Raw genomic sequence first — 13,307 nt, forward strand, 5'->3', positions numbered from 1 at the left:
CAGCGCTCACCGTCGCGCCGCCCCTCCAGTTTCTTCCCGTCGGGGTCCCCGGGCCCCGCTGCTGCACCCTCTCTGTCCCTGCAGGGCCTGGCGCACCGCCGGGCATGGAGCCCTTCCTCAGGAAGCAGCTGACCTTCCTGTCCTTCTTCTGGGACAAGATCTGGCCGGCGGGCGCGCCGCGGTTCCCGAACCCGGACTCCGACGGCGACGTGGAGCCGGAACCCGCGGCAGCGCCCCCACCGCGGAGCCCTGCAACCCCCCGGCCACCGCCGGGGCGCTGACTTCAGGGCGCTCCGGCGCGGACCGCGGAGGAGCTGAGTGTCAGCCGCGGGGAGAGGCTGCACGCCCTCAGGGAGGAGGGCGGCTACATCCTCGCCCGCAGGCTCTCGGGCTGGCCCAGCACGGGGCTGGTGCCCATCACCGACGTGGCCAAGGCCGCCCCTGAGACGCTCTGGAACCAACCGTGAGTACCGTCCGCTCTGGGGAGACAGGAGTGAGCCAGGATAGCATCTGGGGACTGCGCGTCCAGCATCCCTCTTCCAGGCCCCGGTGAGCAAACAGAAAGGTGTGGTGCGGGCACGGTGTGCCTGGGCACCTGATTCCGCTAGGAGGGAGAGCCGCAGCGGCTCTGGCAGGCGTGGTTAAGCCGAGCCGCGAGCTGGCTGGACGGTGTGTGTGCCTGCCGCACTCGCCAGGCCCTCCTCCTCGCCGCACGCAGGGATTCAGGCCTGGCATCCAGCAATCTTTGCTGACGCGTCATTCCTTGGAGGGCAGGGGACTGGGGACTGGGACGCAGTTCTGAGTGAGACGGTGAGGGCAGGAGTGGGCTTGTGCTGTGAGGGGGTGAGGGGGTGACCCGGGGTGGAAGGGCTGATAAGCTGGGTCACAGAGATGTCTTCGCCCACCCTTCTCACCTGTCCACACTCACCTGGCCCCCTCCTCCCTGCTCTGGGCCAGGTAGCAGTGACCAAGCAGCAGTGTGGGGCCCGGGGCTCCGAACGCACTGAAGGGCTCGCTCTGTTTCCCGGGGACTGGGGTGCGTGGGGAGCAGAGCTGGCAGGCATCCTGCGAGGGGAGGAACGTGCTGGGCGGGGTGACAGGAGAGCCAGGTGTGCGTGGGGGTCACTGGCACATCCCTGGGGCGTGTCATCAGCGCAAGCCCAACAGATTTGGTGCTGGTGCCCTGGGAGGGGCCCAGACCTCAGCCTCGGATCCCTCCCGCTTCCCCGTGTGGTTCAGGCAGGACCCGGCGCGTCTCCCCGAGGCCCCCCCGGACACGGCTCACGCGTGGGGCCCAAGGCCCGAGAGCGTTCTGGCCGGCGGTGAGGGGTGGGCGTGTGGGGGTGAGGGAGCCCGACGGATGCCGAGCAGCTCCGCCCCTCCCCTCTGGGCCCCGCCCCTCCCCTCTGGGCCCCGCCCCTCCTTGGTCAGCGGGTTGCCCCCGTATGCTCACGAACTTGTTAAATACCTGTCGCTGATCTCAAAGTGAGGCAGGCGGTGCCGCAGTCTCTTCTCAATAAAAGGGAAAGCGCCAGCAAGTAGGCTGAGTGTGCGATTTCCCCTGGTCATCCTCCTCCTCACAGCCCTTCTGTCGGGGGCAGAGTCCCTGGCACCCCAGCTTCCCGCTGGGGAGGAGGCACCTGGGCCTTGGGGGAGCTCCTTTGAGGGAGGGCAGAGAGGCAGCCCCCCGGCCGTCCCTGAGTCCCGGCTCAGCCCCGGCAGCCCTGGGAGGTTGGGGAGGGGGTGCCTTGCCCTTCACCCTCCAGCTCCGAGTCCCACGCCCCCTGGCTGAGTGCCCCCGTCTGATTGGTGACCCCACCCTCCTGGCACTTAGGTCTGACCATGTGGGCAGGGGCACCTGAGTGGCCGCTTGGGCACGTTTCCACCAGCGGGTGGGTAACAGCTGCGCCCAGACTGACCTGGCCCAGGGGGTGGGAAGACAGGTGGCCCTTGGTGTAGAGCCTAGGGTGCTTGGGGAGGCCTGGGAGGGGCATCTCTGGTGGCACAGGTGTGGCTGGCCCGGCTGCCTTGTCACGGGGACCTGAGCGGCGCTCGGTGGGGTGGGGACGGCCTGTCAGGTTCAGCCCTGCCCACATGCTCCTCCCAGCTGGAGCAGAGAGGCGGTGAGGCCAGGCGGCTCAGTTCTGCCACTGCCCTGGCCATGGGGCCCCCGGGCCAGGCTCCCCCGGGCCCCAAGTATGTGGGCCTCTGGGACTTCGAGGCCCGCACAGCCGGGGAGCTGAGCTTCCGGGCAGGGGACCTCTTCCACGTGGCCAGAAAGGAGGAGGAGTGGTGGTGGACCGTGCTCTGGCCGAGAAGCAGACGGCGAGGTTGGAGCCGTGAGTCTCCCCGCGGCCCTCGTGGGTCACTCCAAGTTGCCCGTCCCTGGGCCCTGCAGGGCGTCTATTGGGACAGAGCTCTGCACCGCCGTGGCTGGGCTCCGGGTGCGGGCAGGGACCCTGGGCTGCCAAGGAGGGTGGCCCGTGGCTCCGTCTCCCTGCCCCCCCCCCCCCCAGTGGGGCTGGGCCTACCATCCCGGCCTTGGGATCCCTGGCCGGGCTTCTGCTGTGTGACATCTGGGGATGGCGGCTGCAGAGGCTCCGGCCCCTCCTCCGTGCCGGGACCCAGAGAAGGGCAGCCAGCTGACAGCGAGTCTGAGGCAGAGCCTGGGCCTTTTGGGGAGTGCAGCTTCGCTCACCTTCCAAACACCCGGCACCAGCCTGCTGGCCTCGTCAGAGGGAGCGGGAGGGCCATTGCGACAGGCCCGCCCGGGTGTGGGCCACAGGCCTGCTGCCCATACCAGCACGGCTGCCCACCGCTGGCAAGGTGGCTCCCAGAGACAACTGTGGGCCTGAGGGCTGCCCAGCAAGCTTAGGCCGCGGGCGCGGCGTGGCGTGCGTGAGTCCACGCGACCCCAGGTGGTTCCCTGAGCTCTGGACGGGAGGGCCCGGTGGAGGGGTTCCCATGCCCCGCCCCCCCGCGCCTGTGCACGCCGCTGATTGACCACCTGCTGTGTGCCGGAGCCCACACGGGCAGGGCCCCCCCTCCTGGGGGAGACACATAAGCACCGCACAGGCAGGGCCCCCGACAGTGATGAGGCAGGGGCCGGTGCTGCCAGTGCAGAGGCCCTGGGCCCTGGGAACCCAGCACGTTCGAGAAGTGGAAGGAGGCCGGGTGGTTGGGGGGGGGGGTGGAGCAAATGGGAGAGATTCCACAGGTGCTGGATTGGTGGGGGTGGCCTGCGGACCCCACGGAGCTCAGTGCTGGGCAGTGGTCTTCCGTGCAGGGACCCACATTCACACGGGGCCTGAGGGAGCCGAGGGTGCAGAGGGCGGGGCGGCTGGCAGCAGAGGTCCCCTGGGAAACTCTGCAGGCCCAGCCCTGCCCTGGCGCTCGGAGCTGGGGTGTGAGAATGCCTGTGGACGTGTGTGGGTGCACGTGCAGGTCCCACGGTGCTAGAGCGTGGCGTGCCTATGGCCCGGGTGCAAAAGGTGGCCACAGAGCCACATCCGAGGTGGGGAGGGTTGCTGTACCCACAGGACGGGGGGCTCTAGCCCACAGACGGGTAGCGGGAGGGCCCTTCTCCACTTCTGGGTCACCAGGGTCTTTCCTGGGGCCCAGAGCTGGCCACTTGGGACATTTGGGGTCGGTGATGGGCACAGAAGGGGCCTTTGGGTCAGTGGGCGTCAGCAGGCAGCTGTGGGCCGGGGTGGCGGTCACGAGGAGGCAGAGGATCAGGTGCGGCTGGGACTCGGTGGGGGGCACAGGCGGGGGTCCATGCCGCTCAGGGTCCCCCCGCCCCGCAGGTGGTTCTTTGGCCGGATCTCTCAGTCGGAAGCCCTGCACCGACCGCAGGCTGCGGGCAACGAGCCGGGGGCCTTCCTGATCCGGGTCAGCGAGAAGCCGGGCGCCAACTGCGTCCTCTCGGGTACCCGCTTCCTGCCCCTGCCCGCTCCGCAGCCCCACCTGGGCCTGACTTTGGGGCTCCTGGTCCCTAAACCCTTCGTGCATGCAGAGCCCGGCCCCTCTGGCCTGTCCCTTCCTCTGCGCTGTGACGCCCAGGCCCTGGTCTGGGAGCTCTGGCCCTCAGCGGGTGCAGGCCCCGCGGCCTGGGTGCCTCTTCCCCGGGCTCTGGCCGCTTCTCTCCTTTCCGCATTGGGGGCACCCCTGCCAGTGGGCCCCTCTCAGCGCCTGTTCACAAGCGTCCCCTCCGTCCAGTGCGGGGCCAGCAGACCGTTTGCCGCTACAGGATCTGGTGGCAGGACGGCCAGTTGCACCTCAACGAGGCTGTGTCCTTCCCCAGCCTGCCTGAGCCCGTGGACCACCGCGAGGCCCAGAGCCTGTCCCACGGCCTGTGGCTGACCTCGCCCCGCCGAAAGGTAGGCCGCCCCCTGCCCCCTACAGGGACACAGACCCCTGGGTGGTGGTGGGTATGGGTCCTGACTCCCTGACTGGCCGGGGCACCCCTGGGGACGCTCAGCCCAGGGACTTGGGCCGCGTGGGAACCGTGGTTGTACAGAGCCAGGCGCGGGGGGACAGTGGGCAGGGGACGTGCCCTCCTTTGCCCAGCCACTCTCACCCTCGGGCCCGCTGGAGGTCAGCTGTGCGCCTGTTACGTCGAGTCTCTCTGGGCTGGTGGGAGCTTGGGCCATGTGCCCCGGCGAGCAGCCAGACAGGAGTTTTGTGTGAGTGGCACTCAGGCCAGTGTCACTGGCCCAGAGCAGGTGCGGGGGTGGAGGGGTGGTGGTATTTGTTTGCAGGACACAGCAGGGGTCAGCCAGGCTTGGGGCAGCCCCTGGGAGAGCCTGGCCACATGCCGGACACTGGGACCCTCCCAAGCAGGACGTGGCCCTACATCTGAGGATCGATCAGGGGCTGACTTCCCGAGGACGGGTGCCCCTGCCCCGTGTCCCTGCAGCATGAGCCGGAGCCCCCGCCCCACCGTGGCGACAGGGAGAGGCCGCGGGGAAGCGTTCACGCCCTGCAGGAAGCTGGGCTTCCGGCCACTTTGGGGAGGTCTTCGCAGGCTCTGGAAGGACAAGGTCCGAGTGGCCATCGGGGCGACCGTCCGAGGTGAGCGGGCTCCAGGCCAGGGGCTTCCGGCTTTACTCACGGGGCTGGGGCAGCCCACCCGCCCTGGGCCCTGACGCCCTGCCAACCACTCGCCGCCCTAACTTGGATCACCTGCAGCAGCTGCCGCAGTGTCCCGGTGGCATTCTCCTTTCATGCTGTTACTTAAATGCATTTATCTTAAAAGGGAATTTTAAATTCTTAAATGGAAGGAAATCCATTAAAATAAGTAGATCACTAGAAATCTGGAAAGGTTCATCTAAAATCCTCTTGGGACCCACCAGAGGGTGGGATCGCCCACTTCAGGAACCAGGGGCCCAGGGGTGCAAGGGAACACACTTGGGAGGGGCCCTTCCAGCTCCACATCTGGCTTGGGCAGGCATAAACCACATGGGGGTGTCTGTGGTCCCCGGGGTGTGGGGAGAGCCGCTGGTGGGCACAGCGGGGCCCAGGCTGTGTCTGCCCTGGCATCCTTGGATGGCTTGGGAGCTGGGGCATCGGGGAGGGCGCCCACGTTTCCTGAGGCGCTGCTGCGTGAGGGCGGGGGGTGGGTGGGACAGGGGCTCAGCTCCTTCGAGGGCCGCACCCGCCTGCCCCGACGGCTGACCTTCTGCGTCAGCGCACGTTCCACTCGGAGATCCAGGCCATGAAGCAGCTGCGGCACAAGCGCATCGTGGCACCGTACGCTGTGGCGCCACGGGGGCTCCGTGGACATCATCACAGAGCTCGTGCCCAAGGGGAGCCTGCTGGACCCGCTGCGCGGTGAGCGGGGCGGGGGCACCAGAATGACTCGTGCCCGCCGGAGGGAACGGGAAGCAGGCACAGAAAAAGAAAACCCGCCCCCCCCGCCCCCCATACCATTCACCAGACAGCCTGGGATCGCTCATCAGCCTTTTCTGTTTTAAGAAAGGATTTAAAATATCTTCTGACCAATGTACCATCCGCTCATTGCAGGAATTTGACAGAATACAGATAAGAACAAAGACAAGAGAAGCCGCTCATCATTCCTACACCTACGGTGAACTGAGGCCGTTTTTATCAAATGCTTGGCGTGGCCTGCCCACCCCTCCCACTTCTGGAACGCACAGGCCTGGTTCTCACTGCGGTTCTCTCTTCCTAGAAGGCGCTGTCCCTCCTTCTGGTGTTTGTCTGCTCTGCTCACGCACCCACACTCGCACCACGTATCTCGTTGATGCACAGACCTCATCGTCTATAACAAGTCCCGTTATTTAACACCCAAACCAGACAATCGCGGCCAATTCGTGGAGGCGCCATTGTATGCAGATGCAGCCCAATTTCAGAGACGCTGAAATGGGAAGAAATGTGCACCGTAGGATAAATGACATCCAGTATGCATATGTGTGTATCTGGGGGGATATTTTATTTTATTTATTTTTAACAGCTTTATTGGAGTATAATTGCTTTACAGTGCCGTTAGTTTCTGCTGTATAATAAAGTGAATCAGCCATATGCATACATGTATCCCCATATCTCTTCCCTCTTGCGTCTCCCTCCCACCCTCCCTATCCCACCCCGGGGGGTATATTTTAATACGGCAACATGTGCAGTGCTTTTCACTTGATCACTGCAAGCAGTTTCCTGTATCACTAATTGTTCATCAGAAATGAAATCCTGACGGTCTGTGCACCACCACGTGGATGTGCCACGTCCACTCAGGCGCCTGTTGTTGTTGAAACCTTTTGAGGTTTTTAACCGTGTAAATAACGCTGTGGTGAACATCTTTGTACGTACATCTTTTGAGTTCCCATTGCTTCAGTGTGGATTCCCAGAAGGAAACTCCAAAGGGTACGTATGGACTGTGGTAGCTCTGATACCTAATAGCCCTCCACAAGGGCTGCAGTGGGTCCACAGCTCCAGTTTTAAATCAGGCCATCTGCCCTTTGTCCCAGCCCCACCCCTGGGCGCAGGGGTCTGCAGAGGACTCAACCCTGGCTGGCCCCACTCACCTGGCCTCTGCAGACTCCGATGAGAAAACCCTGCCCATTTCAGAGCTGGTGGGCATTGCAGCACAGTTGGCCGAGGGCACGTGGTACCTGGAATCGCAGAATTACATCCACAGGGACCTGGCCCCCCAGGAACATCCTCGAGGGGGAAAACAACATCTGCAAAAAATCAGGGACTTTGGGCTGGCCAGGCTCATCAAGGTAGGGCCGGGGGAGGGCAGAGACCAGAGGGTGCAGGGAGCTGGAGGTTCCCATGGGCCTCCCGCCCTCAGGTGAGATGTGGGCTGTGGAGCCTGAGCTGGTGTTTTTTTAAATTATTTTATTTTAGGCTGCGTTGGGTCTTCGTTGCTGCACACGAGCTTCCTCTAGTTGGGGCGAGCGGGGGCTACTCTTCGTTGCGGTGCGCGGGCTTCTCATTGCGGTGGCTTCTCTTGTTGCGGAGCACGGGCTCTAGGCGCGCGGGCTCCAGAGCGCAGGCTCAGTAGTTGTGGCGCACGGGCTTAGTTGCTCCACGGCATGTGGGAATCTTCCCGGACCACGGATCGAACGTGTGTCCCCTGCACTGGCAGACGGATTCTTAACTACTGTGCCACCAGGGGAGCCCCCGGAGCTGGGTCTTAATGGGATCAGGAGGCTCCTGGGAGGGCAGTGCAGGCACTTGGATGAGTCCAGGAGGACAGTTACATGGGGCCAGCTTGGGCGCCCAGAGGCTGGGGGCAGGGAAATCCCTGCTGAGTGGGTGGGCAGCCCAGCAGGGCCGGGCGCGCAGGCGGCAGGGCGCGGGGGGGAGCGGGCCCAACCCTCACTCGCCCTTGGCCAGTGCCCTGCTTCCGTGCTCAGCCTGGCCCAGCAGGCAGGTGATACTAGCACCTCCGGGACCCCCAGTCACAGTGAGAAATTGAGGAGTTCCTATAATCGTGATGCCGCAGAGCGAAGTGTCAGCCATTGCAGTGTGCTCCTCGAGCGGACCCCGGTGTCACGCCAGCTTGGCTGCTAACCCACCGCCCCTCCCGGTGTCTCCTCGCAGCTCACTTCTGGAGAAACTCTGCCCCTTGTCCTGGGAAGCTCTCTGCTGGGTTTTGTGACTATGGTCCTCTGGGGCGGGTTCTGCCTGCTCAGCTCCGGCAGTACGGGTCTCAGGAAGCCCTGACGCAGTGTGGGTCCCAACGGCACACTTGCCCACCAAGCACCGGGCTCCCCGAGCCTGTCCAGGCTGCGGGGAGGGAGGGTGCAGGCGGCCCCCAGGCCCGCCCCCAACGTGTCTGATTGCAGAAGAACGTCTACCTCTCCCACGACCACAGCATCCCTTACAAGTGGGCCGCCCCCGAGGCACTGTCCCGAGGGCATTACTCCATCAAATCTGACATCTGGTCCTTCGGGGTTCTCCTCCGTGGGGCTCTCAGCAGGGGTCAGATGCCCTACCCAGGTTCTGGGCGCCCAGTGTTGCCGACTGCGGGCAGGGCGGGGTGGGGCCGTCACCTGGACACGGCGTCTCCACCGTTCACTGGGAGCCTCACGCCTTCCAGGCATCACCGTCCAGAGGGCGGGCATTAGAGGGGAGTGCCAGGGATGCAGAGGGCGAGGGCACAGCCCAAGGCTCCCTGGGGGCGGGGGGATGGCACTGGCCTCCCTGCCTCCACAGCCCCTCTTGTCCTGCCACCACAGGCATGTCCATACCTTCCTGCGGGGAGAGGCAGGCTACCGCGTGCCCTGCCCCCTGCAGTGCCCGCCCACCACACACAAGCTGACGCTCTCCTGCTGGCACAGGGTCCCCGAGCAGAGGCCCTGCTTCGAAGGGCTGCGGGAAAAGCTCTCCAGCCTCAGAAGGTACGAGGACCTGCTCTGAGCCGGCTGCCTCCTTGGCACTGCCTGTCGGCCAGGCCGGCCCTCGTGAGGGGCCTGAGCAACCTGGGGCGTGGCCGTGGGCGTGGCCGTGGGCGTGGGCGTGGGCTGGCCCAGACTCACTGACAATTTGCTGAAGGCACCGGCAGCTCCCAGAACCATCCGCACAATCCCGAGAAGGGGCTCGGGCAGCCCTGGGCCCGCCTGTTGCCCAGCGCAGCAAGGACCTGGGACTGCCCCTTCACCTGACACCAGCTCCTGGAAAGTGCTGGGACCTCCACAGCCAACACCTGCCCTGGGGCTCCAGGAGCCAGGTCGCCCCTCTTTCCTAAGGGAGTGGACCTGTCCCTGGTCCTGACCCAAAGCCCACCAGCTGTCAGGACCAGGGCTGAGCCTCCCTGGCCATGCGTGGTGGGGACCTAGGCTTTGGCTGCACTCCCTTTGACCTCTGGCCTTGCCTGAGACCTGGATATAAGGGGGCGTGGACCCCCCAGTCCTCTGTGGAGACAGGGGCACTGACGCCTGCTCCCTGGGGCCAGCCGCTGTTCCCATCCAGCTGCCTCAGCAAACAGTAGCTGCCACCGGGGGTTCTGGGGGCCATGTCCAGACACTGTGACCGAAAGGACTGGGTGGGGGTCAGGCTAACCGTGCTTGGACACATTGAGGGCAGGCCGGACAGAAGGTGCAGGCTTTGGGGGCCACGAGCCACCCAAACGCCCTGGGATGGACTCCCGTGACTTAAGAGCCGAGCCGGGGTGGGGTGGCCAGCTGAGCCCAGCCCGCTAACCAGTGGAGACCACCCCTCTAGGCCCCCGCCCTCACACCAAGCCTCTGTCCACTCCCTCACTGAACTGCCCTCTCCTGACCCCCAGGCCCTGGTCAGTCTCTGCCGGCCACTGAGGCATGTGGACGCCACCAGCCTACCCCCCACGCCTGCCCCCAGGAGGCCAGCAGAGGATGAGATCACTCCCCAGCCACACACAGAGCTCCCGAGTGGGACTTGCCCAAAGCTGGGCTGCCCTGGGTGGAGGCCCGCGACAACCTCCCACACCCCCTTCCCCTCACCCTTAAAGTTTTGGCTGCCGGGGGCCCTGCCCAGAGCGTGCCTTACAAGAGGCTACAGGAGACGCCGCCCTTACCGGAAGGCACGTGGGAGAGAGCAGGGCGCGTGAGCTGCTCCACACCAGGTTGAGGACGGCCTCCTCAAGGTCTTTCGAGGGCGCCAGGCCCCGCGTCTGAGGGCTCCTGACCCAAGCCAGAGACCCTGTCTCCTGCCGTGGCAGCAGGGGCCAAGGCGGGCTCGCTCAGAGGACCCTGACCTCAGTGGCTGCCCTGGGAGCTTCTGGGCCTGCTCTGGGACTGCCTGCTCTCCCCGGCTCCCCAGAATAGCAAGGCACCCCACCTCTTCTCAGATACAAGGCTCCACACTCACCGAGCTGTCTGCCCACGTGAACCTGAGCCAGGTCTCAGAGGAGGCCATGTAGGGATGGACCCCAGGAAGGCCCAAGGAGCAGGGCCAGCTCCCCGTCGCCCAGGACGTGAGAAGTTTGAGGGGCTGGTGACTTCTCCCACGTGGGGGGGGGCGTGGCATGAAGCTCACACACACACCATGTGGCTGCTGGCGGCGTGGAGTTTATTTTCTACTCGGTGCAAGGCACAGGTTAGAGGGTGCCGGGAAGGCTGTCACGTGGCTTGGATAGTAAAGAGTGGAGTTCTCTCAACTTCCTTTTTGGTGTTTTGCTATTAAAAACCCAACTGCTGCTGTTGGCGGCAGCCTGCTCACTCTCAGGGAGGGGAAGGAGGGGGGGCTCTGAGGAGCCTAGCGCCTTGGGAGGAAGCCCGGCAGCTGGTGGTGGCCACTCAGGACGGGGGCCTGTAGTTGGTTTGGCCAGGCTGCCCGCTAGGCTGCCGCTTCCCCACGGCTTCCTGAGCCAGGTCACAGGTGATCATGCTGGTGGAGGATTCGGCTGGTTCTGAGCTGGGGGAGAGCACGTGGTCAGAGGCTGCTACCACCTGCCCCTCCCCACCCCCCGGTCCCCAGGAAGGTGGACTCACTGCTCTGGGGACTCCAACACAGTGGCCATGAATGGGAGAGTGGACTTCCCGAAAAAGAAGCTAGCCCACCAGTGTCCCGGGTCAGCTCTGGGGAGACCTGAGAGAAGCAAAGCGAGGTCAGGGTGCTGCTGCCCGCTCCCTCCCATCAGTCCCTGGGGACAGCCAGGGGTGGGTCTGCGCTCACCAGGGTGGCGGGGGATGCCTTCCCCAGGGTACTGGGCACTTCCGCAGGAGTTGTTACTGGAAGTGGAGCCCAGGCGGCCTGGAGAGAAGAGGCCAGGTCAGCTCCACCGGGCACTGAGCCCCCAGCCCACCGGACCAAGAGCTGGCTTTGCCTGCAGCACAGGGCCGGTGCCAGGGGTCCTTAGCCGGATACGGATTCTCAAGGAACTGGATGAAGCTGACACCACAAGCTGGGTGGGGGAGCCCGGGTCAGACTTGGTGTGGGGGCGGGCAAGGGGCTTACTTACGCCGGTAGTAGTCGTGGGTGGCCACGAGCGAGCCGCTGGAGGGGATGGCTGCCATGCTCTTGCTTGTGGGCTGTTGGAAACCTGCACACGCGGGGGTCAGGGAGCCCTTTCGGTCACGCTGCCTCTCGAGAAGGGCACTCCCCACGCGGACCCCAGGGTCAGCCGCGGGGGCTCTCGGGAGGGGCGGACGCCGGGTTTGTTTATCGAGCCGAGGCGGGGCTCCGGAACTCCAGGACCGCCCTCTCCGCGCGGGCGGCTCTAACCAGCCCGAACAGGCCGCGCGGGACAACAAAGGCGCTTTGTGCGCGGGGCCGCCGGCCTGGAGCTCCGGGAAGCGGCCCTGCCTGTAGCCGGTGCGCTCCCAGCTCCGCGCCCCGGGCCCTGCCCGCCGCCCCCTCCCCACCCGCGCCCTTCGGTCCTCCCGGACGCGGGGCGCTCCGCCCAGCCAGCCGTCGCTCCCGTTCGGGCCGCTAGACCCCACCCACGCGCCGCCCGGGCCCTCACCTCGGCGGCGACCCCTCGCGGGCCTCGGCGCTCGATCACGGACGGCGGGGACAGGGGCGCTAGGCCACTGAGCCCATCTCCGCAGGAGACCGCGGACGACGGCTCCACGACCCAGACGCGCGGGGCGCGCACGCGCGGACGCGTCCCCCTTATATGGCGGCGCCGCCCCGCGCCCTGCGAGCCCCGCCCCGATCCCGGCCCCGCCCCGTCCCCAGCGAGGCCCCGCCCCGTCCCCAGCGAGGCCCCGCCCCTGCTAGGCTCCAGTCCCGCCCAGGGTCCCTGCGAGGCCCATTAGGCCCCGCCCCAAGCTCAGCCTGGCCCCGCCCCGCTCTGCCTCGCCCCCGTGGCCTGGCCCTAGCTGGCCACCCCTGGAGGAAGTCCAACCCTGCAGCGTCCGTCTGACCTGGGCTGCCCGGGCAGCGCATCCCGGCCTGGCCTGGGCTTGGGGTGGTTGAATAACCGCTGCCCCAGTCCTAGAGCAGGGTCTGTCTCCTTCCCACCTCTCATCCCACCTTCCCGGGCCCTGGCCATCCTTTTGGACCCAGGCCCGCTGCTGGTCCAGCCTGTCTCCACCTTTCCAGCTCCGTGGAGGCGGCAGGGGTGCCGGACGGTGGCCCCTACACTTCCGGTCTGTTTCTGCCGCTGCCCGCAGTCCTGGGCTGAGCCCTTCAGGCCCAGCCCCCGCAGTGCCTCTCCGCTCAGGATGGGGTGCTCCCCACTCTCACCCATATTGGGGGGGCGTCTGCTTGCGTGTGCCCAGCCCTCAAACAGACGTGGGCCCCCGCCAGCGGGTGCCCTCCCGCAGCTGTCGGCCTGGGCGGTACCCAGAACGAGCTGTGTGCCTCTAGCTTTCCAGCCCTTCAGGGACTTCATTGCAGGTGGGAAGCTCGGGAGCCCACCCATGTCTCCCTCACAGCTCTGGGGGCTCTGGAACCCACTCCCCGTTCTCAACTCCAGCTTGCATCCAGCTACTTGCAAGGCGTGGGTGGGGGAGGAGGGAGAGAGGAAAGGGGGGCAGGCAGAGGGGGAAGCTAATGTCAGTGGGTGGGGTAAAGACCTCTATTTGGGGATGTCTCCAGCAGCTGGAGGCGAGGGCCCCAGTTCTGGGCAGCCCCAGAGTGTTCCCTGCAGTGCCTGGGCCCTGCCACACCATGGCTCTTCAACCAGGAGGAGGGCTTCCTCTCCAATGTGGACATCAGCCTTTCCCCCCGACCCCCAGCCTCCCTCTGTAGGGAGGGGAAGTCCCCCTGTCCTCTCCCTGGCTCTTTGGCACTAGGCCCTGGCTGAGCAGTCTTGCCCCGGGTGGCTGGGAGGGTCTCAGGAGATCTGTGGTGGGGGGCCATCAGGAAGATCCCATAACCCCCTGGGCTGGGCCCTCCATATCCTCACACCCCCTCAAAGA

At 65.8% G+C, this 13,307-nt stretch overlaps 2 protein-coding genes across 2 annotated transcripts; one reads left to right on the forward strand and one right to left on the reverse strand.

The window, feature by feature from the left end:
• The first annotated feature begins 2,118 nt into the window (after positions 1-2,118).
• On the forward strand, positions 2,119-9,003 carry PTK6 (protein tyrosine kinase 6). Its single transcript, XM_059036564.2, is given in 12 exon segments — positions 2,119-2,302; positions 3,739-3,928; positions 4,219-4,379; positions 4,919-4,966; positions 4,968-5,073; positions 5,649-5,766; positions 5,768-5,832; positions 7,051-7,160; positions 7,162-7,197; positions 7,200-7,235; positions 8,307-8,467; positions 8,700-9,003. Coding segments are annotated over 12 exon segments (1,353 nt in total). The 5' UTR covers positions 2,119-2,161; the 3' UTR covers positions 8,881-9,003.
• Positions 9,004-10,488: 1,485 nt separating this feature from the next.
• PPDPF (pancreatic progenitor cell differentiation and proliferation factor) lies at positions 10,489-12,076 on the reverse strand. The gene is made up of 5 exons (XM_059036612.2): positions 11,906-12,076; positions 11,402-11,482; positions 11,116-11,193; positions 10,932-11,028; positions 10,489-10,854 (listed from the first exon to the last, which is right to left on the reverse strand). The coding sequence occupies exons 2-5, from the start codon at positions 11,454-11,456 to the stop codon at positions 10,737-10,739; spliced, it is 348 nt and encodes a 115-aa protein (XP_058892595.1). The 5' UTR covers positions 11,457-11,482; positions 11,906-12,076; the 3' UTR covers positions 10,489-10,736.
• Between the last annotated feature and the right edge of the window lie 1,231 nt (positions 12,077-13,307).

Source organism: Kogia breviceps, chromosome 14, assembly GCF_026419965.1.
Source record: "Kogia breviceps isolate mKogBre1 chromosome 14, mKogBre1 haplotype 1, whole genome shotgun sequence".
Lineage (NCBI taxonomy): Eukaryota > Metazoa > Chordata > Mammalia > Artiodactyla > Physeteridae > Kogia > Kogia breviceps.

What these genes read in the sequence shown, in the direction of transcription:
- PPDPF (XM_059036612.2), bottom strand. Translation starts at nt 11,456, where the DNA reads ATGGCAGCCATCCCCTCCAGCGGCTCGCTCGTGGCCACCCACGACTAC. An exon ending in CACCCACGACTACTACCGGC is followed by an intron (nt 11,194 to 11,401) that starts GTAAGTAAGCCC and finishes TCTTCTCTCCAG; the next exon opens with GCCGCCTGGGCTCCACTTCC. An exon ending in GTGTTGGAGTCCCCAGAGCA is followed by an intron (nt 10,855 to 10,931) that starts GTGAGTCCACCT and finishes GCTCTCCCCCAG; the next exon opens with CTCAGAACCAGCCGAATCCT.